The 26,734-nt window shown below is 42.2% G+C and overlaps 1 protein-coding gene across 2 annotated transcripts in view; it reads left to right on the top strand.

Annotated features, from left to right (window-relative positions):
• CSMD2 (CUB and Sushi multiple domains 2) overlaps nt 1–26,734 on the top strand; it is a 1,018,208-nt gene that overhangs the window by 434,041 nt on the left and 557,433 nt on the right. For both annotated transcript variants that reach the window (XM_056557006.1, XM_056557007.1), the window contains exons 4-5: nt 10,753–10,947; nt 12,124–12,331. In XM_056557006.1, coding sequence (XP_056412981.1) covers nt 10,753–10,947; nt 12,124–12,331 — 403 coding nt within the window. The remainder of the gene's footprint in view (nt 1–10,752; nt 10,948–12,123; nt 12,332–26,734) is intronic.

Here is a 26,734-nt window from a genome sequence, read left to right as displayed (position 1 = left end):
AGCTAAAGTTCTATCTGGCGTCTCCTTCAAGAGCAAAGCTTCATTCATCCTGTTTTCTCTAACAAATGGATTCACTATAGCTCCCCTAACGTAAAGATAATATGAGATTATATTTATTATAGCCTAGAACTGTAGTTTCCTTTAAACTGTTTCAAACTAAAACCTAAGAGAACCAAATCAATGTTTGAGAAAGTAAGTAGAAGGAAAGGAACTGGATAATCTTACCAAGCATGTGGTATTGATCAGATACTATTCGACCTGTAGTACCCTGGACAGGATTGTTCTAGTCAATGATGTCTATTGAAGTCATGTACCAGCTAATTGATATCACAATAAAAGTGATTATTTTTAGTAGTCTACATATATTCTATGTAGGTCATAGTAAACATACTTGATAACAAGTTGTAGAAATGCATAGGATTAAAGTATCCTTTAAAGTATCCTGGAAAAAACGTATCCCCTATCCTAAAGGATAGGTCCGAGCGCTGAGGCCCCCTGCAATCTCCTGTTTGGAGCCCCGGCTCTCCTTCACAGAGGCATGCCATGACCCTTGCCCGAAGCAGGGGGCCGCCGCTTCAAAACTTTATTGATACACCAATAAAACCAATATATTAAAAAGACACAGATAGCATTTAAGGCACTCAGGTCCCCTGACGAAGCCTCAGTGTGGAACGTACATTGGAGTACATAGGTGTCCGGTTTGAGACAGAACACATGGCAAGAATTATTGTTTTTCATGCCTTTTTTGAGTCATTTCTTTCTATTTAGGTAGTCTTTTGTCACTGTTTATTATGTTGTGTCATTTTTTGCCCAGCTTTCCTGTTGTCTCAGGCCTCTTTGAAACTACTGCTGTGGCCTCTTGGCTTTTTTCAGTTTTTCTGTGACTTATGTAACTGTACATTACCATTGTTTGTATACTGTTCCCACTGCCTTGTCTTCTGTACCTGTAACCTCAGTGCCTTATCTCAAATATGTGTCTTTAATATATTCCTGGTTTTATTGGTGTATCAAAAACCATTCATTGTGTTTTTTTTTTATTTTGGGGATTAATATATGTTTTGTTCCAGTCACACTTGTTTTTGGAGAAATATGCCAGAAGCGAAAACAAATGGCATGTCATCACTAGATGTCAGTGGCCAATGGGAGTAGTAGTCTTGCTGGATAGCAGTGCAAACAACAAACATACAACAGGAAAAGACAGACTGAAGGAAAACTCAATATGCAACACAATAATGAAAGTCTGATCTGCATAACAGGGGCATAAAAAGAGGGGAACATATTTTAACCATATATATTCAATGGGTAATAATCAGTTTATATGATACAGACAGAATAATATACAAAAGCCAGAGTCCCTCATCATTATGCCATCCACAATATCCCTTCACATGCCATCCATGGTGCCACTTCATCAAGTTAACCAGAGTGCCCCCTTGATATACCAGCTAGACATGTGCAGAACCAAAAATTCTGTTTCTTTTTGTTTCGTTCGTTTTCGTTTAAAAAAAAATATTCGGTTCTGTGAATATTCGGAATGCTGTTATTTCGTTATATTCGGTTTTCAGATGCATAGGCTAAAAATGTTTTTGTTTTCGGATGCCTTTGTTAATAACATCGAATGCATTCGTTAATTCGGATCTTTCGTCATATCTGTAAAATTCGTTAAATTTAGCATTCGTTACTAAACGAAATGCACATTAGTTTCACTTGCTGATCCTCCTTTGTAATAAATAGCAGGTGTTACCTTAGGATTCTTGTTGTTTTCAACTTTTTTTGCAGTTTTCTCTGTGTAGGAAGGCAAGTTTTCCTCAGGTAAACCCAATGAAAAAATCTAATTCATTCCTTACATTCGGTTTACGGATAACGAATGCATTCGTTATTCGTTAACATGCATTACTCGTAATACATTATTTAACAAATGCATTCATTAACTGTATATTCGTATTCTTTTTCGGAAATATTAGATTTTTTTTTTCGTGCATTCGGATTGTAACGAACACCCGAAAACTGGAAAATTCGTTAAGTTTAGTATTCGTTCCGAAACGAATTGCACATGTCTAATACCAGCCACAGTGGTCACTTTATATCAGGGACAGCATTACAATATGCCTCTCCAATGGACTTGCCAGACAGTAGCAGTGAAGGAGATACTGGGGATAAATCTGATCAGACAGCTTAGGAGAGAATCCTGGCAGCTTCTGTGCACAGCATGGGTATAATGGCCTGGGAAAGCAGGTACTGTATAGATACAGTATACTATGCTGTGTGTGCAAAGTATTAACTTGCTAAACTGGTAGAGTTTACAAAATTCGGTATGTAAGATGTGATTGTTCAGTACATAGATAACACAGAGATTCTGTACACACATCACAGTACATTCTATTTCCACACACTAAAATGTCACGACCTTTGACTTAATATGCCTCTTGATGTCTGCATGTGGACTATTAGATGCACCAGCCGAAATTTAGCTGTTTGCTATATGTTTGTTTTTTGCATTGATTTTCTTGTTATTTCAAGTTGTTCAAAATGTTGTGGCTTCATTTGATTCAGACAGCAGCTGACCTCTGTTCTGCTGTCAGCCCTTGTTATAAAGGGGGAACTGTCATCTGATCTTCCACAATGCCCTGCTCATAGGTGACAGGATTCCAGTAGGAATTTACTTGTCTGTGGTAACAGCCATTAAAACATCTTAAAATGAGAACGTAAAACAAATAAGTACCATACCTATTACATAGAGGAATGTTTCAAGAGTGGAAATGTATTTTGAATGTAACTCCAGTCTATCTCTATCTGTAGCACAGGGCAATATTTTGACATAAAAACCAACAGTTTGAAAACAATCCAAACACCCAGCCAAAAAATGAATTTTTAAACAAATTGACTTTTTTTTTTCGCCCTATAGGACGCACCGGCATATAAGACGCACCCAATTTTAAAGGTGCAAAATCTAGAAAAAAAAGTTTCTGCACCCAACAGTGATCTTAAACCTGCGGACCTACAGATGTTGCAAAACTACAACTCCCAGCATGCCCGGACAGCCAACGGCTGTCCGGGCATGCTGGGAGTTGTAGTTTTGCAACATCTGGAGGTCCGCAGGTTGAAGACCACTGGATAGGAGGTAATACGCACGTGTCCCCGCCGCTCCGGAACCCGTCACCGCTTGTCACCGCTGCCCTGGATGTCGCTCCATCGCTGTCACCGAGTCCCCGGGGTGTCCCCGACGCTCCGGACATCTTCTTTCCTGGGATCCACGCTCTCGATCGCCGTCATCACGTCGCTATGCACGCTGCTCCTATTGGATGATGGGACGGCATGCGCGACGACGTGATGACGTCGAAGGAGAGCGCCGCCATGCAGGGGATCCGGGCATGGAGCAGACACCGAGGAGGCAGGTAAGGTCCCTCCCGGTGTCCTTTAAGCTGTTCGGGATGCCGCGATTTCCCTGCGGCGGTCCCGAACAGCCCGACTGAGCAGCCGGGTTACTGTCACTTTCGCTTCAGACGTGGCGGTCAGCTTTGATCGCCGCATCTGAAGGGTTAATACAGGGCATCACCGCGATCGGTGATGTCCTGTATTAGCCGCAGGTCCAGGCCGTTGATGGCCGCAGGGACCGACCCAATAGGTGTGTGTATTCGCCGTATAAGACGCACTAACTTTTCCCCACCCAGTTTTGGGGAAGAAAAAGTGTGTCTTATACGGCAAAAAATACGGTAGATGGCTGTACTATGGCTGTCACAGAGGTGCGCAAGGCTTTGAGAAAGGCTGTCGTAAAGCTTCATAAAAAAAAGCCTCTTACAATTTGCCAACAAAACTGCGATGTGCACAGAAGTTCCCTACATTCTACATGAGAATATACATATGTCACGCACTGAAAAATTTGCTTCCTTTCTGTTGCCCTCAAATGTTGAGTGGAGGGTGTAAATGGATGCCCTCTGACCTCTCCCAATCTATAAACCGTGCTCAGGAGCTAAATGTGCTTCATACCCGGTTGGTCCTGGCTACTACCAGCAGCTGGGACTCATGGCTAATGCTGGGTATCACCGATCAGAATGATGTCCAAAATTAACCCTTTAGAAACCGCAAAGTTAATTGCATCGTTTAAAATACTACCGTCAGTTGCCAGTAGCTCAACAGCAACCAGTGTGGGGTCCCAATCATCTCAGAGGATAGGCGGAGGGTCCATAACTGCCTCCGGTCCGTCCGATCGGTAATCCATTTCTGCAGGCAGCCTCAGCAGCCTGTTTTAATGGAGCGCTGATAACACTGATCAATGTTGTCCTATGGCACAGCCTTAAACAGCATATGCAATCAAAAGACTACATGTAATACTCCCCTATGAGGACTAAAATAAAGTAAATAAAATGTAAAACAATAGAAAAGTTAATAGATGTGAATTAACCCCTTTCCTAATACAAGTTTGAATCACCCTCCTTTTTCCATTTTTAATTTAATTTTAGATTTTTTGGTGGTGGCATAAAGTAAATTCCTCATGTGGGTCTGTAGGTTGAAAAAAGAAAGTGTTATGGTATTAGCAGGCAAGGAGGAGAAAAAGAAAACAAAAAAAATTGCTGTGTCCTCAAGGGGTTAATTAACTAATTGTGGGTAATGTGTGAAACTTGTGCTACAATATTCTGACATGTTTCTCCGATTTTTGACCAAATTATTTCACCATACAAAATGATGTATTTTTGTAATGGGTCAAATCTCTACATGCCTACTTGGGTTGGTGCCGACTTGGTACAGTTGTAGCTTATGTAGTCTAAGGAATCATGCGGAAATAAGTTTGTTGTGAATATTCCATTTATTTTTGTATACAAACATTTTTTCCATGTAAAGCAGGAAAGAGGTGTTAAGTGGCTGACATAAATATATGGGGTGAATAATTGGAAATGAATTTCTTGTCAGCAACAGCATATTTGTAAGTGACAAATTGCACACATACACAGCTGTTGGCTGTGACTAATAAACTTATATTGGAGTGTTCTCTCTTTGCATTAATTTTATTTAGATGATACAAAGAGATTTTTTTTTCCTAAAAGATAAGTCAAGGAATATCTTGTATGGTAATAATGAACTAGTAGAGAGGATCCAGATTTATTAACCTTAACAGTATCATCTTCCTGTATTTGATATGTCAAATAGCGCCATCACCTAATTGAGCATGAACTCAGAGCTATCTCAGTCTATGCTGTTCCTTATACTACTTGTAGTCAAAAATCACTGCCTTATAGAATAATATATTTGTAGCTGATTTTGTTGCCTGTACTATAGGTCATAGTCTATATGGTCCGACCATACCTATTGAAGCCAATAGGAATGGCCAAGCTTTTCTAACTCTTCTATCACTACCTTCTAGCACCCAACAAAAAATTGTGGCTTTCTGGACCCCTACTGATCAGACTCCATGCATTTTCCCAGCCAAATGCCAACATTGTCTTTACTGTAACAATCAAAGCTTAAAGTGGTAGTCCAGTGGTGAAAAACGTATCTCCATCCTAAGTTTAAGATTCCGGGGAGTTCGACCACTGGGACCTCCCGCAATCTCTCTGTACGGGCCCCGGCTTGCTGGCCAGATAGCGCATGTTGACCACCGCAAGAAGCGACGGCTGACACGCCCCCTCAATACATCGCTATGGCAGAGACGGAGATTGCCGAAGGCAGCGCTCCGTCTCTGCCATAGAGTTGTATTGATGGGGCGTGTCAGCTGCTGCTTCGTGCGTTGGTCAACACGCCCCCTTCCTGCGGGCTGCCGGGGCCCCGTACAGGAGATCGCGGAGGTCTGACCGCTGGGGCCCGTGAGGGGATAATCTGAAACTTATCCCCTATCCTTAGGATAGGGGATAAGTTTTTCACCACTGGACTACTCCTTTAATAACACATGGAGGTAAAGGAGATATTAGGTAAAATGTTTTTTTTTTTTTTTTATCCATTGTGCCCGGGCTGCAAAAAATAAAATAACAAACTGTACCTCACCTTCCATTGTTCCCCTGATGTCCGATATAGCTCTTCTGTCTTCTTAGCCTGGTCTTCTTCTGCATCTTGGAGCCCAATGTCTGGCCTGTGATAGGCTGAGCGCAGTGTCATGTAAGGAGCCTGGGCCCCACCTTCTCCCTGCTGCCCAGTCCTGTTACATGACACTGCTCTCAGCGTATCACTGGCCAAGGTGAGACATCACTGCAGGCTGGCAAATAAGCTAATTGCAGTGTGACCATTGGGCTCCAGGATGAGGAAGAAGACCAGGCCCAAGAGACAGAAGGGGAGCGAGTTACAGTTTGATATTTCATTTTTTGCAGCCTGGCCACAATGGATACAAAAAAAAAACCTGCCACATCTCTCCTTTACTATAAGTAAATAGAAGCTTTTATTATTGGTATCAATTTTTTTTTTTTTTAACACATTTTTTTTTTTTAATACAACAATAATTTAGGCCAATCCTGTCTCATTTTTAACAGTCCATTAGGTAGAGATCTGTAGTTATTACAGAATGATTTTTAAAAATGACAGATTTTTATTTATAGTGACGTTGCAGTCATTAATTCACAATATGAAGAAAAAAAAACTGAATGAATAAAAACAAAACAGATTCATTAAAAAAAGGGAAAAAAATGACATTGGTAATTTGATGAAATTGCTTTTGTGACAAACACTGCAGAAAATGAAGCATTAGTTCTAGTTCACTTCTCCTCCCATATTGAATACATAACACAATTCTGAACATCATACAGTAGACTATTTTTAGCACTGTTCTTTGAATTTGTTTGTGTTTCTAGGGTCACAAATATTGGGTGGACCTACTGCAAAGAAAATAAAGTGTCAAAGCTCATCTTTACTGTTTATGACAATTTTCCATGGTTTTTGCCTGCCAGCCCAGTATAGATCTGTCCACCCCTCCCTGTCCATAAATAATAATGCAAATTAAATAATATGCTGGCAAGACCCTTAACAGGCAACAGGGATTAACTAAGACTGGCATTTCATTCGCCATAAAATCCTACCCTGTCAGCACTGCCAGATATATCAAGAGTCGCCAGCCTCCTAATAAATCTGGCACTTCAGTTACTGGCACCATTTATAGTAAATGCAGTTACATGTAAGCCCCTCCTCTTTTCACTAAGCCCCACCTACTTTTCAAAAGATGCCGAAGGCAGCATAAAACCCCCTAAAAATGTAGACTTTTTTTTATACACTCGAAAGCATAAGCAAATCATAGATATATTACCTTTATATTGCATATACATCTGCCTAAAAGTATCTGTAAAACAAATAGTTTTTTGTAAGCTTGGACTCTGAAGGGGTGAGGGTATTTTTGCTAGGTTAAATTAGCTTTGGAACCATCTTATAGGGGGATTATTACACCCTGGTATCATCACTCATTTTGTTTGTCAAGTTCACATACTGTATATGCCGGCGTAAAAGACAACTGGGCGTATAAGACGACCCCCAACTTTTACAGTTAAAATATAGAGTTTGGGATATACTCGCCGTATAAGACTACCCCTTCTACCGCGATGTACAGTACCTTGTAGCTCCCCCCACATCAGGTAGGCAATATAGTTCCCCTCACATTAGGTAGGAAGCATGTTCCCCCACATTAGGTTGCAGTTCCCCCATATTAGGTTGGCAGTTCCCCCACATTAGGTTGGCAGTTCCCCCACATTAGGTTGCCAACTCCCTCACATTAGTAGGCAGTTCCCCCACATTAGGTTGCAGTTCCCCCACATTAGGTTGTAGTTCCCCCACATTAAGTCGACAGTTCCCCCACAATAGTAGGCAGCTCCCCCACATTAGGTCAGCAGTTCCCCCATATTAGTAGGCAGCTCCCCCACATTAGGTCAGCAGTTCCCCCACAATAGTAGGCAGCTTCCCCACATTAGGTCAGCAGTTCCCCCACATTAGGTTAGCAGTTCCCCCCACATTAGGTCAGCAGTTCCCCCCCACATTAGGTCAACAGTTCCCCCACAATAGTAGGCAGCTCCCCCCACATTAGGTCAGCAGTTCCCCCACATTAGGCCGACAGTTCCCCCACAATATTAGGCAGCATCCCCCACATTAGGTCTGGAGTTACCCCACATTAGGTCGGGAGTTACCCCACATTAGTAGGCAGCTCCCCCACATTAGTAGACAGCCCCTCACAGACATACAGCCTCCAGCCATATACAATGTATGGCTGGAGGCTGTATGTCTGTACTGCCCCCACAGTGTTCTGATTACTGCTCCTCCGGCCCGGGGTCACCATCTACTGCTATGGACCATAGCAGCAGTCTCGGGCCTGTAGGAGTGGTGACCGGATCACTGAAGAAGATGATGCGCCGCCGGTCACTCACCAGGCCCCGGCCGGCGTGCGTCCTCCTGCGATGGTCCTGCGGTTCTCCTGGTCCTCCTGCGTCTCTATGGTCACAGAAGGACGTCACTGACGTCCCGTGCGTACAACCATAGAGGCGGAGAAGCGGAGGAGGACCGCAGGAGGACGCGCGCCGGTCGGGGAATGGTGAGTTTCCGGCAGACATCCCTATGTCCCGAAAAGATCTTTCGGGACACAGGGATTTACGACATAGGAAAAGAATTGATTATCTGCTCCCATGATACCAAAAACCAGGGTGCCTCCAGCTGTTGTGTAACTACAACTACCAGCATGCCCGGACCGGCAAAGGCTGTCCGGGCATGTTGGGAGTTGTAGTTTCACAACAGCTGGAGACACCCTGGTTTTTAGTATCAGCAATTTGTTTTTATCTGCTCTGGCTGGCCCCCGCACACGGGAGCCGGCCCGGGCAGATAGTCATAAGTTTTCCTATCCCGGACCCCAATAAGACGACCCCCGACTTTTCCGAAAAAAAGTTGGGGTTAAAGAGTCATCTTATACGCCGGAATATACGGTAGGTTACATGTAGACACAAGATGTTGATTATTGCTATTAATGACTGGTTTCCCTGTCATTGGTTTTATGCTCTCAGTTCTATTTAATGACTATTTTTATCCAATTTTATTTATTATCCTTTTTCAGTTATGTAGACTGAGGTCGCAGGTTACATTGATCATGATGGTGATATTGGCTTTTAGATCTATCATGGACTATGTGTCATCTGTAATCATTTTGTTATTTTAGTGTATGAGTATGTTTACAGATTGTAATATCTTCTCATTACCACTGACCTTTTGAATTCCTCCAGTCCTGTACTTTCTTTATTTCCTAACACAGTATATATGGCTGCTTAAAAAACTAAATAAAAAAGAATTTCATGCTTATGCACACCATACTTACAATAACCCATCAGGGTTGGTTATTGCATTAGTCACTGTTGTTATGGGCAAAAAGCATTATGGAAAAAACATAGGCTCATCTTTGTTTAACCTATATGTTAATATAGCGACATTCATTAAAAACAGTGGTATACATGGTATGGGAGCTGGACAACAGCAGGGAAATCAAAATCCACACGCTCATATTCTAATTTATCATACTTTGCAGTGCACATGGTAGCTTGTATTCTGCAAACAGACTAGGGTGGAGAATTTCATATTTCAGTCAATGTGATGGTCTATAATTGGATTATTTCCACTCACATACATGTAGTTCCTGTCAATATAATTCCATAAAACTCCAGGATAAGTTGTAACCTACAGTATGAGGTTATTTGTTTCAGCAACTCATGTCTTATGTTTCTTCTCATGTAGTTATGTCCAGGTTGCCAGCCATATTGATTTATCTTGAGGCCTAAGTAGGAGTAGCTAGCTACTTACTCCTGTACTGTTCTATATTATTATGTTTCTTAAAGAAAACCTGGCATCGCTTTCATGCTGTCTGAGCCACGACTCTTTGAGAAGATCCTTGGTGGCTTCTGCTGACCCGCTGGCCTTCATTGATAGATCTCAAGCATCCATTCCAAAACATGGAGAGATCTAACAGTCAAAGCTGTTGTGTGGATCAGCCAATGGGGACCATTCCAATGACTTGGGGTTTAGGTAGCATCAAAGTGATGTCAGATTTCCTTTAAAGAAGGAGCGGTCAGCTCTTCTGACATACTTTATATGTTTTATTAAATAGTTGTATTCCCTATAATATTGCAATTCTAGAGAATCTTTTCTTGTTACTTTGCATTGTACCCTTCTTCTGTTATCCTTACTAGTGATTTATGAGTAAACTGACAACTGGGTGCTACTGGTTAGGAGTGAGTTCCGATTCACCCTCACAATGTCCAGTCAGTCCAGGCAGTATCAGTGTGTACTTTGACAAGGGGAATAGTAACATTCAGTTGTCAGGAGGATTATAAAAAGTTCTAAAAAAGATGATCAAGTATTGGTATTTCATGGAGAATACAAGTATTTAATAAAAGAGGCATGTCAGGAGTGGTGAAAGGTCTTCTTTAAAAAACACACTGAAAATCATTAACCCCAGATCAAGCATGTTACCAAACAATACAATTGATAAAATGGGTAATATTTATAATTCTGCTTGACTGTATAGACAAATGTAAGAGAAGGTGGCTACAAGGGTGTCTGTCAGGCAGACTGCTACATCATATTTTAGGTAGGAGGACCGGGAAACACCGAGTATTCTGCTAGTAATTTTATAGATTTACTATACAATAATATGATCATATTAAAATGAAAATATAAATAAATGCTATTAACAATATGTATCTTCTATGATGTTACTAGGTTTGATTAGTACAAACCTCTTAATGCCCTTTGTTTTCTGTACGAATTATTGACTTTTTGTTTAACCCTTTGTGTGAATTTTTATGTTTACAGTCTTGCCAAGCCACACATGTGGAAATCCTGGACGGCTACAGAACGGCTTGCAACAGGGGACATCATTTAACGTAGGAGACAAGGTCCGCTACAGCTGCAATGTTGGGTATATACTTGAAGGACATGCCTTGCTAACCTGCGTATCAAGCTCCCAGAACAGCGCCTCTTGGGATTTTCCACTTCCTACCTGCAGAAGTATGTGCTTGTACATTTGTCAGTCAATTTTTTTATAAAACATTGTCCTGTCATTTTGCTTAAGCGATTTTATAGTCGGCAATGTTTTATCTAGAATGACAGTATATTACGGTATGTTTTCCTGTCCGGCATTGGTTTCACTTGGTGCCTCCTGTCATCACATTCATTTTTAATGGTCTACTCAAGCTGATCTAGCTACTTTGTCTACTGCCAAAACATATTTGCACAAAGCATATTCATACATATCAACTTTGCTATATGTTGTGTTTGTAGTTTTTTTTTCTCCCATGTCATCAGTTCTCCATTTAAAGGGAACTTGTTACCAGAATTAGTTGTCCTAATAACCCAGGGGGTAAATTACCCTGAAGAATTGATAGTGAATGATGTTCAGTTCTTTAATACATTCCACTCCCTTTAGTCAGGTCAGTGGTGTCTTGTTCTACTAAGACTTTCCATCCGATTACTTGTTTCCATGTGCAATTCTACTTTTTATTTCCACATATTTTCTTCTACTTAAATAAATGAGAGAAAAAAAATGTTTTACTGTATGTTGCCATCTGTGCCATGTCCCTGAATAACTCACTATAGGACCACCTGTGAATGACAAATTTTGTCAGTGTGTCACTTTCTTTAGTTACTATACATTCTAACTTCCACGTATGTATGGACATAAATATATACAGTAGGACATGAATATAACAAGATGCCCACATTATATCACTACCGCAGTAATAAAGCTGCAATGTTAGGGTATCTAGCAATGAATGAGTGATTGCACAAGAGCAGTGACTATACATTTTCAAGCAAACGTCTCCCACTGGGACTTGCAAGCCCCACCATTTCCTCTCATCTGCACATTAGGATATGAATGAAACTGATCTAAGTACTTGAACAACCTGCATTCACACTTCAGTGTCTAGGAATCTAATGTTTCTAATGTTAGCATATGATGATTACCCCATTTAAAATATGAGATCACATGACGACATGTGATGAGAAAATTGTAGTCATAAACATTTAGATCCTTTGGGAAAAAAAAAATCTGTACAATATTGCTTTCCAACTTCCATTCCATGTAAATACTTTCCTCTTTCATGAATTAAAGATATATTTCAAATAGCAAGACTACAAAACCAAAATATTTATTCTATACATGAATGTGATTACTTTTTCTAGCGGATGATGCATGCGGAGGAACGTTGAGAGGCCAAAGTGGAATCATCACAAGTCCTCATTTCCCATCGGAATACAATAATAATGCTGACTGCACATGGACAATCCTTGCAGAGGTTGGAGATACAATTGCTTTGATCTTCACAGACTTTCAGTTAGAAGATGCGTATGACTACCTGGAAGTCACAGGAACAGAAGGCTCATCTCTCTGGTAAGTGAACACTTACAGTAAGCTGTATTACACATTGGTCATTCAAAAGCATTAAAAACATATACTATATATAACTTAAAGGGGTACTCTGCCGGTAGACATCTTATCCCCTATCCAAAGGATGTCTGATCACGAGGGTCCTGCCACTGGGGCCCCCCGCAATCTCCCTGCTGCACCCAGCGTTCGTTTAAAGCGTTGGGTGCAGAGCCGGAGGCTAGTGATGTCACGGCCACGCCCCCTCATTGCAAGTCTATGGGAAGGGGGCGTGATGGCCGTCAAGCCCCCTCCAATAGACTTGCATTGAGGGGGCATGACCGTGACATCATGAGCGGGGTATGACCGTGAAGTCATGAGTCTCCACCCCGCTTCACCAGTCATCTGGCATGGAGCGAAGTTTGCTCTGTGCACCTGATGTCTGGGGTGCTGCAGTCCCCAGCGGGGGGGCGCGGTCGGAGATCTTATCCCCTATCCTTTGGATAGTGGATAAGATGTTTAGGGGCAGAGTATGCCTTTAAGGTATAAAGATCATATGATTTGATTCTTCTAAAACTCAAAGATAGGCTGTTTGTTCTGATGTAGTTTGTAAAATACACAATATTCTACAGTTAGCTTCACAATTTCTCTTAGTTATTAGGAATTGCCCATGTTATTAGACAAACTCATTATTTGTGATTAAAACAAATGAAAACATATTTAGATAATGGTGTCTTATAAATTCCTATATAAATGTGTCCTTACTTCACTTATCACTAAACTCAATATATGATGTGAGATCACCAGCTTTTCACAATAACATGGTTTGATGACACTGTCACTGAATGTATACACTGTGTTTATTTATGTATGGACACTGATTGTTATGTAAATGAAGTCATTTGGTGTTCACATATCACGCCCTGATATTGTCTTGAATGAGTTTCGTGATTATAGAGTTAAAGAAAAAGTTGACACATCTGTATGTTTGGAAGACCTACTGAAGTAACCTATGAGCCCTGGTGTTTAAAACACATGGCCATTGTAAACAGAGCTAAATTGACATTAATGTTAAAAAAGACTGGAATACAATAATACATTTTTTTTTTTTACAATGAATAGTTATATAATACTAAGGATGTATTTTTTTGTGAACATCATTGAGTTAGGTTAGGTTGAGGGAGGTCACAAGGAGGCCTACCTAGCAGGTCTCCACTCTTCACTCCATAGTTCGATCAATTTTTCATTAACATTTAGTAATTTTTTATGACTTAGAGACCTATAACAATAGGAAGCACTGATGATCATTGATCATATCTACCTGATAATGACAAAATTGTACAGCTGTAAAATTACAGCTGCAATGTCCTCTCAATCTTCTCCGTAACTAATCTCTATCTTAAGATACAATAAAGGAAGAGAGAAAGAGAGACATGAAGAGCAGCCTGTGTGAGAGGGAGCAAGATAAGCAGTGTGTGTAACAAAAAAGATGACCCTAGAGAGCAGTCTGTGAGTGTGAGGGAAGAGGGTGAGTGAACAGTCAATGTAACATTGATTGTGAAACTAGAAATAAAATCATAAGTGTGGGTAATTTTTGGTCCTTGCAAAGTAGTATCTGATATATATGTATATAAATCACTTTCATATGTGGGTGTGAGGTCAGACATATGAGCCTTGATCTTTGAAAAAAAAAACTGACAATGCCCCCGAAGCAATAGAGATCAGTGCTAGAATTATCTGCACAGCATGAATTGAGTGAACATGACCGTGTTGTTGGTGCAATATTTAAGACCCACACTTTGTTTAAGGCCCTCCCTGTTTACAGCAATTGGTAAGTGTGAAAGAATAGAAGATCAGACTAACGTATAAGAAAGCCACTGAGGCCACTTGCCAAGGATAACAATGTGAATAGAGGGATACTTTAAACTGAAAACATAACACACTGAAGAATCAGATATGGTTTATGAATAATATCGATAGGAGACATAATAAATGAACAAAGTAGATGTTTAGGTAAGACCCTTGAGAGAAACAAGGTACTTGGGGGTTCAATACAAATAATCATGAAGCTAAGAGCACAAACTGTGTAGATAGGTTGAGAACAACACAGGTATTTGATGCTGGAACGGATTACAAAGAGTCCAGGAGAAATGGGACTACTTAAAAGACGCATTATTGAAGGCAACAGAAAATTGCACTAGACTTGTCAGTAAAAACAGAAAAAGGAAGAGACCACTGTGGTACTCAGCAGAAGTGGCCAAAATCATAAAAAACAAAAAGTTAGCATTTAGTAATTATAAAACAACCCAGAGCAATGAAGATATGCAACACTAGGAAGAAAGAGGCCAAGCAAGTTATAAGAAATTCTAAAGCGCAGGCAGAAGAAAAACTAGCTCAGTCTGTGAAAAAAGGCGATAAGACATTCTTCAGATATATAAATGAAAAAAGGAAAGGAAGGAAGGTATGTAGAAGAGAATAAAGGACTAGCCGACTGGCTTAACCTCAGCGTTTTTCTGTTTTTGCATTTTCATTTTTTTCCTTATGACCTTCTAAAAATCATAACGCTTTCAATTTTGCAGCTAAAAATCCACATGATGGCTTATTTTTTGTGCCACCAATTCTACTTTGCAGTGACATTAGTCATTTTACCAAAAGATTCACGACGAAACAGAATAAAAATTCATTGTGCGGCAAAATTGAAGAATAAATTTCATTTTGTAAATTTTGGGGGCTTCCGTTTCTACGTAGTGCATTTTTCGGTAAAAATTACACATTAACTTTATTCTGTAGGTCCATATGGTTAAAATGATACCCTCCCTATAAAGGTTTGATTTTGTCATATTCCTGAAAAAATTTATAACTATATACAGGAAAATTTATACGTTAAAAATTCTCATATTCTGACCCCTAAAACTTTTTTATTTTTTCACGTACGGGCCGGTATGAGGGCTCATTTTTTGCGCCGTGTTCTGAAGTTTTTAATGGTTCCATTATTGTATTGATTAGACTTTTTGATCGCTTTGCATACATTTTTTCATGATATAAAGAGTGACCAAAAATACGCTATTTAGGAATTTTTAATTTTTTTGCATGTACACCATTGACCCTGCGGTTTAATTAACAATATATTTTTATAGTTCGGACATTTACGCATGTGGCGACCACATATGTTTATTTTTATTTTTATTTACACAGTTTTTTATGGGAAAAGGGGGTGATTAAAACTTTTATTAGGGAAGGGGTTAAATTACCTTTATTAACTTGTTTTTCACTTTTTTTTGCAGTGTTATAGCTCCCATAGGGGTCTATAACACTGCACACACTGATCTTTTACCCTGATCCTTGCAAAGCCATAACTTTGCATGGATCAGCGTTCTAGGAGCTCGATTGCTCAAGCCTTTAGCTCAGGCTTGGAGCAATCGAACCCGATCGGAGCAAGGTAAGGGGGCCTCTGCTCGCGATAGTCCCGATCAGCCTGACTGAGCTGCCGGTAAGCTTTTACTTTCGTTTTGGATGCGGCGACCAACTTTGATCGCCACATCTGAAGGGTTAATAGCGCGCGGCACAACGATCTGTGCCGCGCGCTATTAGCCCAGGGTCCCAGCTATCTTTAGCAGCCGGGACTGACACGGTATGATGCGGGGTCACGGCATGACCCCGTTTTAAATACCGGGACCGGGCACAGGGTGTACAGGTTCGCCCTGCGTCTTTAAGAGGTTAATGAATACTTCTGTTCAGTTTTTACAGAAGAAAAAGAAGGAAAAGGACCACAATTAGGAAAGGAGACTAATGAATCATTTGATGCATGTGTCTATACAGAGGAAGAGGCTCTATGTTTGCTGTCTAAAGTGAATACAAATAAGTCACAGGGGCCTGATGGGATACACCCAAAATTATTAAACGAGCTTAGTGGTGAGCTAGCAAAACCATTAACAGATTTATTTAACCAATCACTGGTAACAGGAGTCATCCTGCAAGATTGGAAATTAGCAAATGTTGTGCCCATTAACAAGAAAGGTAGTAGGGAGGAATCAATCAACTATAGACCAGTAAGTCTGACATCAATAGTGGGGAAATTAATGGAAACCCTACTAAAGGATAGGATTGAAGAACAACTAAATTCTCATGGATTGCAAGATAAAAAACAACATGGTTTACTTCAGGGAGATCATGTCAATCAAATCTTATTGATTTTTTTGACTGGGTGACTAATATAATAGATAGCGGAGGGGCAGTAGACATCGCATATCTAGATTTTAGTAAGGCTTTTGACACTGTCCCACATATGATAAGAAGACTTATCAAGAAACTGCAGTCATTGAGCTTGGACTCGTATATTGTTGAGTGGATTAGGCAGTGGCTGAGTGACAGTATATTCAGAGCAAGCAAGGTCTTGTTACCAATGAGGTACCTCAGGGATCTATACTGGGACCAATTTTGTTTAATATCTTCATTAGTGATATTGCAAAAGGTCTCGATGGTAAGGTACGTCTTTTTGCTGATGACACAAAGATATGTAAAAGGGTTTATGTTCTTGGAGGGATATGCCAAATGGAAAAGAATTTAGGAAAACTAGAAGAATGGTCAGAACTCTGGCAACTGAAATTTAATATGGATAAGTGCAAGATAAAAACCCTTGGGCAGAGCATAGAATATTTGACACAGTCCTGACCTCAGTATCTGAGGAAAGGGATTTAGGAGTAATTATTTCAGAAGACTTAAAGGTAGGAAGACAATGTTATAGAGCAGCAGGAAACGCTAGCAGAATACTTGGATGTATAGGGAGAGGTATTATCAGTAGAAAGAGAGAAGTGCTCATGCCGCTGTACAGAACACTGGTGAGACCTCACTTGGAGCATTGTGCGCAGTACTGGAGGCCAAATTTCCAGAAGATATAGATACTCTAGAGAGAGTTCAGAGAAGAGCTACTAAACTAGTACATGGATTGCAGGATAAAACTTACCAGGAAAGGTTAAAAAACCTTAACACGTATAGCTTGGAAGAAAGAAGAGACAGAGGGGATGTTACGCCTAGCGCTCCGGGTCCCCGCTCCTCCCCGGAGCGCTCACGGCGTCTCTTTCCCTGCAGCTCCCCGGTCAGTCCCGCTGACCGGGAGCGCTGCTCTCTCATGGCCGTTGGGGATGCGATTCGCACAGCGGGACGCGCCCGCTCGCGAATCGCATCCCAGGTCACTTACCCGTTCCCGTCTCCTGCGGTCATGTGCTGGCGCGCGCGGCTCCGCTCTCTAGGGCGCGCGCGCGCCAGCTCCCTGAGACTTAAAGGGCCAGTGCACCAATGATTGGTGCCTGGCCCAATTAGCTTAATTGGTTCCCACCTGTTCCCTGCTTATATCTAGTCTCCTCCCTTGCACTCCCTTGCCGGATCTTGTTGCCCTAGAGCCTAGTGAAAGCGTTATTGTGTGTTTAATAGTCTGTGTACCAGTACCTTTGCTATCTCCCCTGACTACGAACCTTGCCGCCTGCCCCCGACCTTCTGCTACGTCCGACCTTGCTACTGCCTACTCCTTTGTACCTCGCCTATCTTCAGTATCTTCAGCAGCCAGAGAGGTGAGCCGTTGCTAGTGGATACGACCTGGTCACTACCGCCGCAGCAAGACCATCCCGCTTTGCGGCGGGCTCTGGTGAAAACCTGTAGTGGCTTAGAACCGGTCCACTAGCGCGGTCCTCGCCATCCCTCTCTGGCACAGAGGATCCACTACCTGCCAGCCGGCATCGTGACAGTAGATCCGGCCATGGATCCCGCTGAAGTTCCTCTGCCTGTTGTCGCCGACCTCCCCACACTGGTCGCCCAGCAAGCCCGACAGATTGCCCAACAAGATCACCAGCTGTCGTACTTGACCACCATGACTCAGCAACTCCAGTCGCAGCTACAGCAGATTCAGTCTCAGCTACAGCAGCAGCAACCATCTCCTCCGCCAGCTCCTGCACCTCTTCCGCAGCGAGTGGCCACTCCTAGCCTCCGCCTGTCTTTGCCGGACAAATTTAATGGGGACTCCAAGTTTTGCCGTGGCTTTCTTTCCCAATGTTCCCTGCATCTGGAGATGATGTCGGATCAGTTTCCTACTGAAAGGTCTAAGGTGGCTTTCGTAGTCAGCCTTCTGTCTGGAAAAGCCCTGTCATGGGCCACACCGCTCTGGGACCGTGATGACCCCGTCACTGCCTCTGTACACTCCTTCTTCTCGGAAATTCGAAGTGTCTTTGAGGAACCTGCCCGAGCCTCTTCTGCTGAGACTGCCCTGCTGAACCTGGTCCAGGGTAATTCCTCCGTTGGCGAGTACGCCATACAATTCCGTACTCTTGCTTCTGAACTTTCCTGGAATAATGAGGCTCTCTGCGCGACCTTTAAAAAAGGCCTATCCAGCAACATTAAAGATGTTCTGGCCGCACGAGAGACTCCTGCTAGCCTGCATGAACTCATTCATCTAGCCACTCGCATTGACATGCGTTTTTCTGAGAGGCATCAAGAGCTCCGCCAGGAAAAAGACTTAGATCTCTGGCCACCTCTCCCACAGTCTCCACTGCAATCTGCGCCTAGGCCTCCCGCCGAGGAGGCCATGCAAGTGGATCGGTCTCGCCTGACCCTGGAAGAGAGGAATCGCCGTAAGGAAGAGAATCTTTGTTTGTACTGTGCCAGTACTGAACATTTTCTGGTGGATTGCCCAATCCGTCCTCCACGTCTGGGAAACGCACGCTCACACTCAGCTCTCGTGGGTGTGGCGTCTCTTGATGCCAAGTCGGCTTCTCCACGTCTCACGGTACCTGTTCGGATTTCCACTTCAGCCAGCTCTCCCCTCTCAGCCGTGGCCTGTCTGGACTCTGGAGCTTCTGGAAATTTTATTCGGGAGTCCTTTGTGAATAAATTCCATATTCCGGTGACCCGTCTTGTCAAGCCACTCCGCATCTCCGCGGTCAACGGAGCCAGGTTGGACTGTACCATACGTTTCCGCACGGAGCCCCTTCTTATGAGCATCGGATCTCACCACGAGAGGATTGAACTTTTGGTCCTCCCCAATTGCACCTCGGAAATTCTCCTTGGACTTCCCTGGCTTCAACTTCATTCCCCAACCCTGGATTGGTCCACTGGGGAGATCAAGAGTTGGGGGTCCTCTTGTTCCAAGAACTGTCTAAAACCGGTTCCCAGTAACCCTTGCCGTAACTCTGTGGTTCCTCCTGTATCTGGTCCCCCTAAGGTCATTAAGGACTCTGCCTGCCACAGGAAATGCCCCTCCCCCCCTCCCAGTTCCATCAGGCAAGCTTCTGTGTCCCCTCATGGCCCTCCTCCTGGTGTCACACTGCCCCGTGCCAGGTCCCGCCCTCTGCCCTCTCTCCCCATTCCTACTCCTGCGGTTCTGCCTGCCGTTGAGGAATCCCTCCATCCTTTCCCGGTGTCCTCATCCCAGGGGAGGCAGTTACCCGATAAAGAGAAGGGGAGACCTAAGGGGGGGGGTACTGTTACGCCTAGCGCTCCGGGTCCCCGCTCCTCCCCGGAGCGCTCACGGCGTCTCTTTCCCTGCAGCTCCCCGGTCAGTCCCGCTGACCGGGAGCGCTGCTCTCTCATGGCCGTTGGGGATGCGATTCGCACAGCGGGACGCGCCCGCTCGCGAATCGCATCCCAGGTCACTTACCCGTTCCCGTCTCCTGCGGTCATGTGCTGGCGCGCGCGGCTCCGCTCTCTAGGGCGCGCGCGCGCCAGCTCCCTGAGACTTAAAGGGCCAGTGCACCAATGATTGGTGCCTGGCCCAATTAGCTTAATTGGTTCCCACCTGTTCCCTGCTTATATCTAGTCTCCTCCCTTGCACTCCCTTGCCGGATCTTGTTGCCCTAGAGCCTAGTGAAAGCGTTATTGTGTGTTTAATAGTCTGTGTACCAGTACCTTTGCTATCTCCCCTGACTACGAACCTTGCCGCCTGCCCCCGACCTTCTGCTACGTCCGACCTTGCTACTGCCTACTCCTTTGTACCTCGCCTATCTTCAGTATCTTCAGCAGCCAGAGAGGTGAGCCGTTGCTAGTGGATACGACCTGGTCACTACCGCCGCAGCAAGACCATCCCGCTTTGCGGCGGGCTCTGGTGAAAACCTGTAGTGGCTTAGAACCGGTCCACTAGCGCGGTCCTCGCCATCCCTCTCTGGCACAGAGGATCCACTACCTGCCAGCCGGCATCGTGACAGGGGATATGATAGAGACTTTTAAATACATAAAGGGATTCAATATGGTAAAGAAGGAGAGCATATTTAAAAAGCGAAAAACTACCACAAGAAGAAATAGTGTTAAATTAGAGGGGCAAAGGCTTAAAAATTATATCAAGAAGTATTACTTTACTGAGGGAGTAGTGGATGCATGGAATAGCCTTCCTGCAGAAGTGGTCACTGCAAATACAGTAAAGGAGTTTAAACATGCATGGGATAAGGCTATCCTTCATATGAAAAAGGGCCAGGGACTATTGATAGGATTCAGATTATTGGGCAGACTAGATGGGCCAAATGGTTCTTATCTTCCGACACATTCTATGTTTCTATACTGAGACAAACCATATCAGGGTACAGAAAAGGTATTGGTGATTTCACAGGATACAGACAATAGATAACCGGGACATATAAAATACTGTATGAGAGATGCCTTCAGCAAGAAATGTAAATAAGCAATATATAATACTGGATGTGGATTTACTGTAGATGAGTCAGATACTTTATATAATACACTGGATTGATGAGACAAGTTAAATACTCTACAATGGGAGACATAAAGGTGAAAAGGTGAGGAAACCATTGTGGAAAGATAATGGAAGCATCCTTGGATTTACAATGATATATAGTATGAAGAATGCAGGGTACATAGGATGAGATGGTGGTCTTAGATTAAAGTGATTATATAGTAAATGTATAAAATAGAAAAATACAGCAGTGTCGCATTTGTTGCTAGAGATGAAAAATGGGTTTTGAGGTTCATGGTGACATTAGACTATTTATATGGTTGAACAACAGGGGATCATCTTTAGATTTAACATTAATGTAGAAAAACAGACAAGGCTGCACATCCACACCTTGTACAATGACCCTTTGCTTCTCACCATATTTAGGAAACTAACAGGTTGTTTTGATCAAAGTGTGCAAGCCCACTTACCACGTCATGACACCTTGGTAGAGCCGGTCCTTTACTTAAAATGGACTCCGCAACATTGATGCCCAAAGATAGAAAGACTCAGTGGTTAAGCAGCCGGACCGACTGCTGTTGACTGTCTGGGGGTGCTAGTAGTTTTAGTTTTGCAACTGTTAAAGGTCTGAAGACCACTGCTCTTGGGGATGCCCACTCGTTATGGTTATAGGCCTAGGTATAAAAAGATCATTAGATAAATCTCTGTTCCGTCCAGTCATACTTTTGAACATTGTGATCAGATGGTCCCTAAGCCGTCATTTATTTGTATTGAATTGCCCCAACTTTGATAACCTGTCTTGATACTATAATCCACCCCTTTCTTTAAATACCTCAGCTGCCTTTATCTATAACCCCTCTAATTCAGCCATGTTTTTCTTATATACAGGTCCCTTCAAATTGGACACAATACTCCATGGGCCAAATGTTCACAGCACTAGTATTGATAGAAGTAGTGGTGATCAGCATCAGTTTGTGCATGGATACTCAGAATATACATATTTATTTGCCAAAATGTAAAAACAGAAACATCAACGAGGGAACTCTCTCCAGTGTAGTTTCCTGGCTGCCCCTAACCTCCCATTTTATTGATGCACCATAAGAGCAGAAAGTATACACCAATTTTTTTTTGTCTGTGTATAGGAAATATTGTGTGGGATAAAAAAGTTTAAAGTATAATGTGTGTTTAATTAATGTGAACAAAATAGATAATATATGTAATTTTTTTTTGGTTATTTCAAATTCATATACTGAGGAAATATTTGTATACATTGCATTTATTTTCAGTAAACCATCATGATAAAGGAATGATGTGACCTACCGAAATGGGAATGTTTGCACAGTTTACATGTGTAATGTGGTAGAACATTATGCCGCGACATTTTAATAAGAAATAAAACAGCACTTTTCCAGCTTTTAGCACTTAAGTTTCCACCTAAATCCACTACAGTATAGATCAGTTGCTGTTCATGTGCGCTCCTTCTTTTTGGGTCGTGGTAAAGGTGAAAGGCCATTTTAAATGTTTACCAGATTTGCGGTTTTCAAAAACTCTGAAATGTAAAACAAAGGAGCAAAGGCCCTGCAGCGGTGTACATTTGGATGACCCGAGTGAGACTTGTCTGCTGATTTGCCCGTTTTTCGGCTCAAGTGATATTTCTCTCTGTCTGAAAAAAGCCTGGAAATGAAAGCATATTGGTCTTTGCATCATTCTAAACAATGGCTATGCATCACTTTAAAGATTTTGTTCTGTTTCTTCCAGTTGGCTGGAACACATAAATAAAGGTAATATGCAGCGGGTATGGCAGGTGATAATTATATGGCCTTAGGCAGGCACTGTCATTGCACAGTCTAGTGAATTATAATGATACATAGTTGTGAAGATCATCACATTCCACAATTATTGCATTGGAAATGTGCATCTTTCATAAAGAAACAGCCTGGGTAACATACATGCCGTGAACACCGACAGATAGAAACCTGCTAAATATAGGCTCAGATCCCCAAGGCTTTTTCTATTCTAAGTCACACTGCAAGTAAATCATAACAGCAAGGGTATGACAAAGGTGAAATCTGTTGTACAATATAAGGTAAGCATTTAAGTGTACAGGGACCAATTGGGAACCTAAAGTGGCCCTGGAAAAAAGCTTAAATGTGGCCCCATATTGATTGTGTGTGTGTGTGGGGGGGGGGGGGGGAGGGGGTCAAATTCTCTGAAGGCCGGGCAGAGAAAGTAGCCATATTGCTGTTAGATCTGATTCTGCAGCATCAGAGTTATTAGATCATATTCACACCTGCACATTCTCATTGTGAAAAAGAAACCACTCACCGAGCACGATTCCCTCCAAAGTGAGGCTTTTATGGGGCTCTATGGGTCTATTTACCGCATGCATTGGGAGCTATTCCGGTGCATATGGAAAAGTCATCATGGAAGCTTCTACTGTAGGTCAAAAATCTGGACAAAATAGTGCAACATGCTAAGCTATTGTGACTAATAACATGTCAGGACCCCTATACTGCACCTCCAATACTTTATCCTTGACATCTGCATGCACCTCTCCCTTTTCTACACAGAACTTCTCTACCAACCCTCTCTATATTTTTCACATGACTTTTGCACGCACCCTTCTAAATTTTACACAGGAATGCTGAACACGTCCCTCCATATTTTGCTTACGACTGCAGAACTCATCACTCCATGTTTTATACAGGACTGCTGAATGCATCTTTCTATATTTTACACAGCACTTCTGCATGCATCCTTCCACATTTTACACAGGGCTGCTGCACTATACCCCCATATTTTAAACAAGACTACTGCATACATCCCTCCATATTATGGACAAGACTGATGCAGAACTCTTCCATATTTTATGCAGGGCCCTACATATTGATCAAGGAGTGCAGCAATATGGTGCAAGTGGTAGTACACAACCTGTTTATAAAGGGCAAGAGAATTGGTACTGTGCGCACACACTAACTCACATGCACACAAACACATCACCTACCTTCCTTTTTCTCCATCTATCTGGAGTCTTCTTGCTGTGACTCAAGGACTTTTTGATCATACAGGTCTTCCAGTCACAGTAACAGACTATGGATGGGCCATGTATATTGTGTAGTTTTTAATAATGCATTAAGCTGTGGTGACCCACGGTGTATGGCGGGACCACGAGGAGTAGCGGTGTAGGTGGAAGGGGCAAGATGGTGTTAACCCCTAATGTTTATGATGCCAGAGTAGTTTTTGGGTACTGGAACCACACGAACGGTATATCCACTATTCCAATGGCTATGCAATGAAAGGAGAGTCCACACCCAGTTTTGGTTTAACGGAGGCTTTACTGAGTTTAGATAGATGGTATTATCTTCACAGCTTGGCCAGAATCCCAGAGAGGTGGCCAGAAACACAGAAGGACCTTGGGGACCAATTGGGACCAATTAGACTTGTAATAGATTTTAAATAATTATCTTGAGGCTTGACTTTAAACTGGACTTGACTACGGGTAGTGAAGCAGACATAGACTTTTGACTTATTGGAATCACTGTAGACATGAGGCCTTCCAGGTGCTGGTCACTAGCACTGATATCTTTGGTGTTTGCTGGTCTCAGTAAAGTGATGGAAGAGAGAGAATTGTGATGGCTGCCCCCTTATATAAAGGGGGGCTGAGCCAAAGCCCATTGGTCAAGCTGTGTGTCATAGGTTAAGTTGGTGCCCTCTGGGTAACATGTGAATACATAAACATAACATGTGACATTTCACAGGTCCTTTAGACAACTGCTGGAGTCCTCCAAAGGTCCTTTATACTGACTATACATTAGGACACTGACTATCCATAAAATAAAATAGATAACAGTACAGTAACAACAGGGAGACACTGCAGGAGAGCCCCAGGTCACTGAGGGACTCAACCTGACAGGGCCTAAGGGTAGTACAGAGCCATGTTCTGTACTGGGACATTACAAAGCGTTTTATCTGCAGTAGATACAGTATGTTGTAGCTATGAAAGTACCTTTATACACTGAAAGGTGCAAATAAAGTACTGATTCACATTGAAGCCTCTTCAAATGATCATGTCTTCAGCAACATTTTCCCCTCACATACTTAATGTGGCCTGGGACACACTACCTGAGTAGGACAGAAAGGACAGTAAAGTCCTTTATTTGCAATATACTTTATCAGCTGACTAAAATCATAGTAGGCAAATAAATTTGAATTGATTCTCCCAGTATAAAAACAATTCAAATCCATTGACAAATGTCTATTATAATCTATAAAATGAAGACTGGATACTCTGTAGACATAAAGAAAAATGACAACAGGGTTATTCAGCAGGTCTGATATATAATGAAAACAAAATTCCAATATTAGTATTATTTTTTATACAGTATTTCTACATTTTTTTAATTTATTTACATGCACAGACACATCAACATACGAAATCAACATCTGACCATTTGAACAATTTATAAACAATATATTTTTCTACTATTATTTAATGAGGCCCGATAAAAGTGCCAACTTGACCTAGAAAGGCATAGTGCACTTTAAAGAAAACACTTTTTTGCCTCCCCTGTATTCGGCAGCCTTCTAGTGGTACTGCCGCTCTGTTTAATTTTTACGCTTTAGATGTTTTTAAGAAAATGTATGTGTGGTGCAACACTGTACTACCCAACTATGTAGGATGTCAAAAATTACAATTGGTAGTGCCAATGCGTTTGTTACCTTTCCCAGTATTATAACTACACATATTAATGCAATAGCTGTTCCTACAAGGCAGAAGAAGTTGTGAGTGCCCACTGAGGTATATATGTTCCTTTTTTATTGCTGGGGAAAGCTACTGAGGACTTCTTTCTACCTACTATGGCTCTATTCCGGATTCCCCTTAGTGGAGAAGATCTGATATATAATGCTACTATTCGTTTGAAGGTTTACTGTTGGGGGGACATAAATATGACTTTGCTATGGGTCTTTATTAATTTTGGGATACAGCTAACCTTCACCCCTTTTTCCGCCCAAGCTTATATATACTTTAGTGGAATAAAAAAAATCCTATTAGTTCCTCCCTTTCAAACGAATAGACCAAATAAAAAAATAATTATTTTTAAGAGTCTTTTTTTCCCTCCAGTTTATAAAGTGTTCTGCTTTTCCAGAATGATTACTTACAAATTGAAAACATGGGTGTACATCAAAATATGCACAATGCGCTTCGGTCTAAACAAAAATCCATTGTATGCCTGCCTCCCCTGCTTCTGTAGCTAATAAATGTCCTTTAGTGTCAAAGAAAAATTGGTCTGGAAATGCTTGTATTTATTCCTTTTCTAAATGGAGAGAGAAATAAATATGAGAATTCACATAAAAACAAAGCATCTGTACTATTACAAGACAGATCTCATCTCTTTCTCATACGTGAATTCTTTTATGTCTCCGGCTTGGTGACTAGTTGAACAAATGTAGTGAGAGTTGGTAAGCTATGCATCATTCATACCTGATATACAGCACTTCTATATTTACATGTCTTCATAGCCTCTTAGTCTCCTCTGTGAAAATAAGAAAAATAAAGTGACACTTAAAGGGGTACTCCGGTGCTTACACATCTTATCCCCTATCCAAAGGATAGGGGTTAAGATGCCTGATCGCGGGGGTACCGCAGCTGGGGACGCCCGTGATTATGCACGCGGCACCCCGTTTGTAATCAGTCCCCGGAGCGTGTTCTCTCCGGGACTGATTAAGGTCGGCCGCCCCTGCCCCCGTGTGATGTCACG

Source organism: Hyla sarda, chromosome 2 (genome assembly GCF_029499605.1).
Source record: "Hyla sarda isolate aHylSar1 chromosome 2, aHylSar1.hap1, whole genome shotgun sequence".
Classification (NCBI taxonomy): domain Eukaryota; kingdom Metazoa; phylum Chordata; class Amphibia; order Anura; family Hylidae; genus Hyla; species Hyla sarda.
Note: the sequence above shows the minus strand (reverse complement) of the source record. Positions and strands in the feature narration are given on the sequence as shown.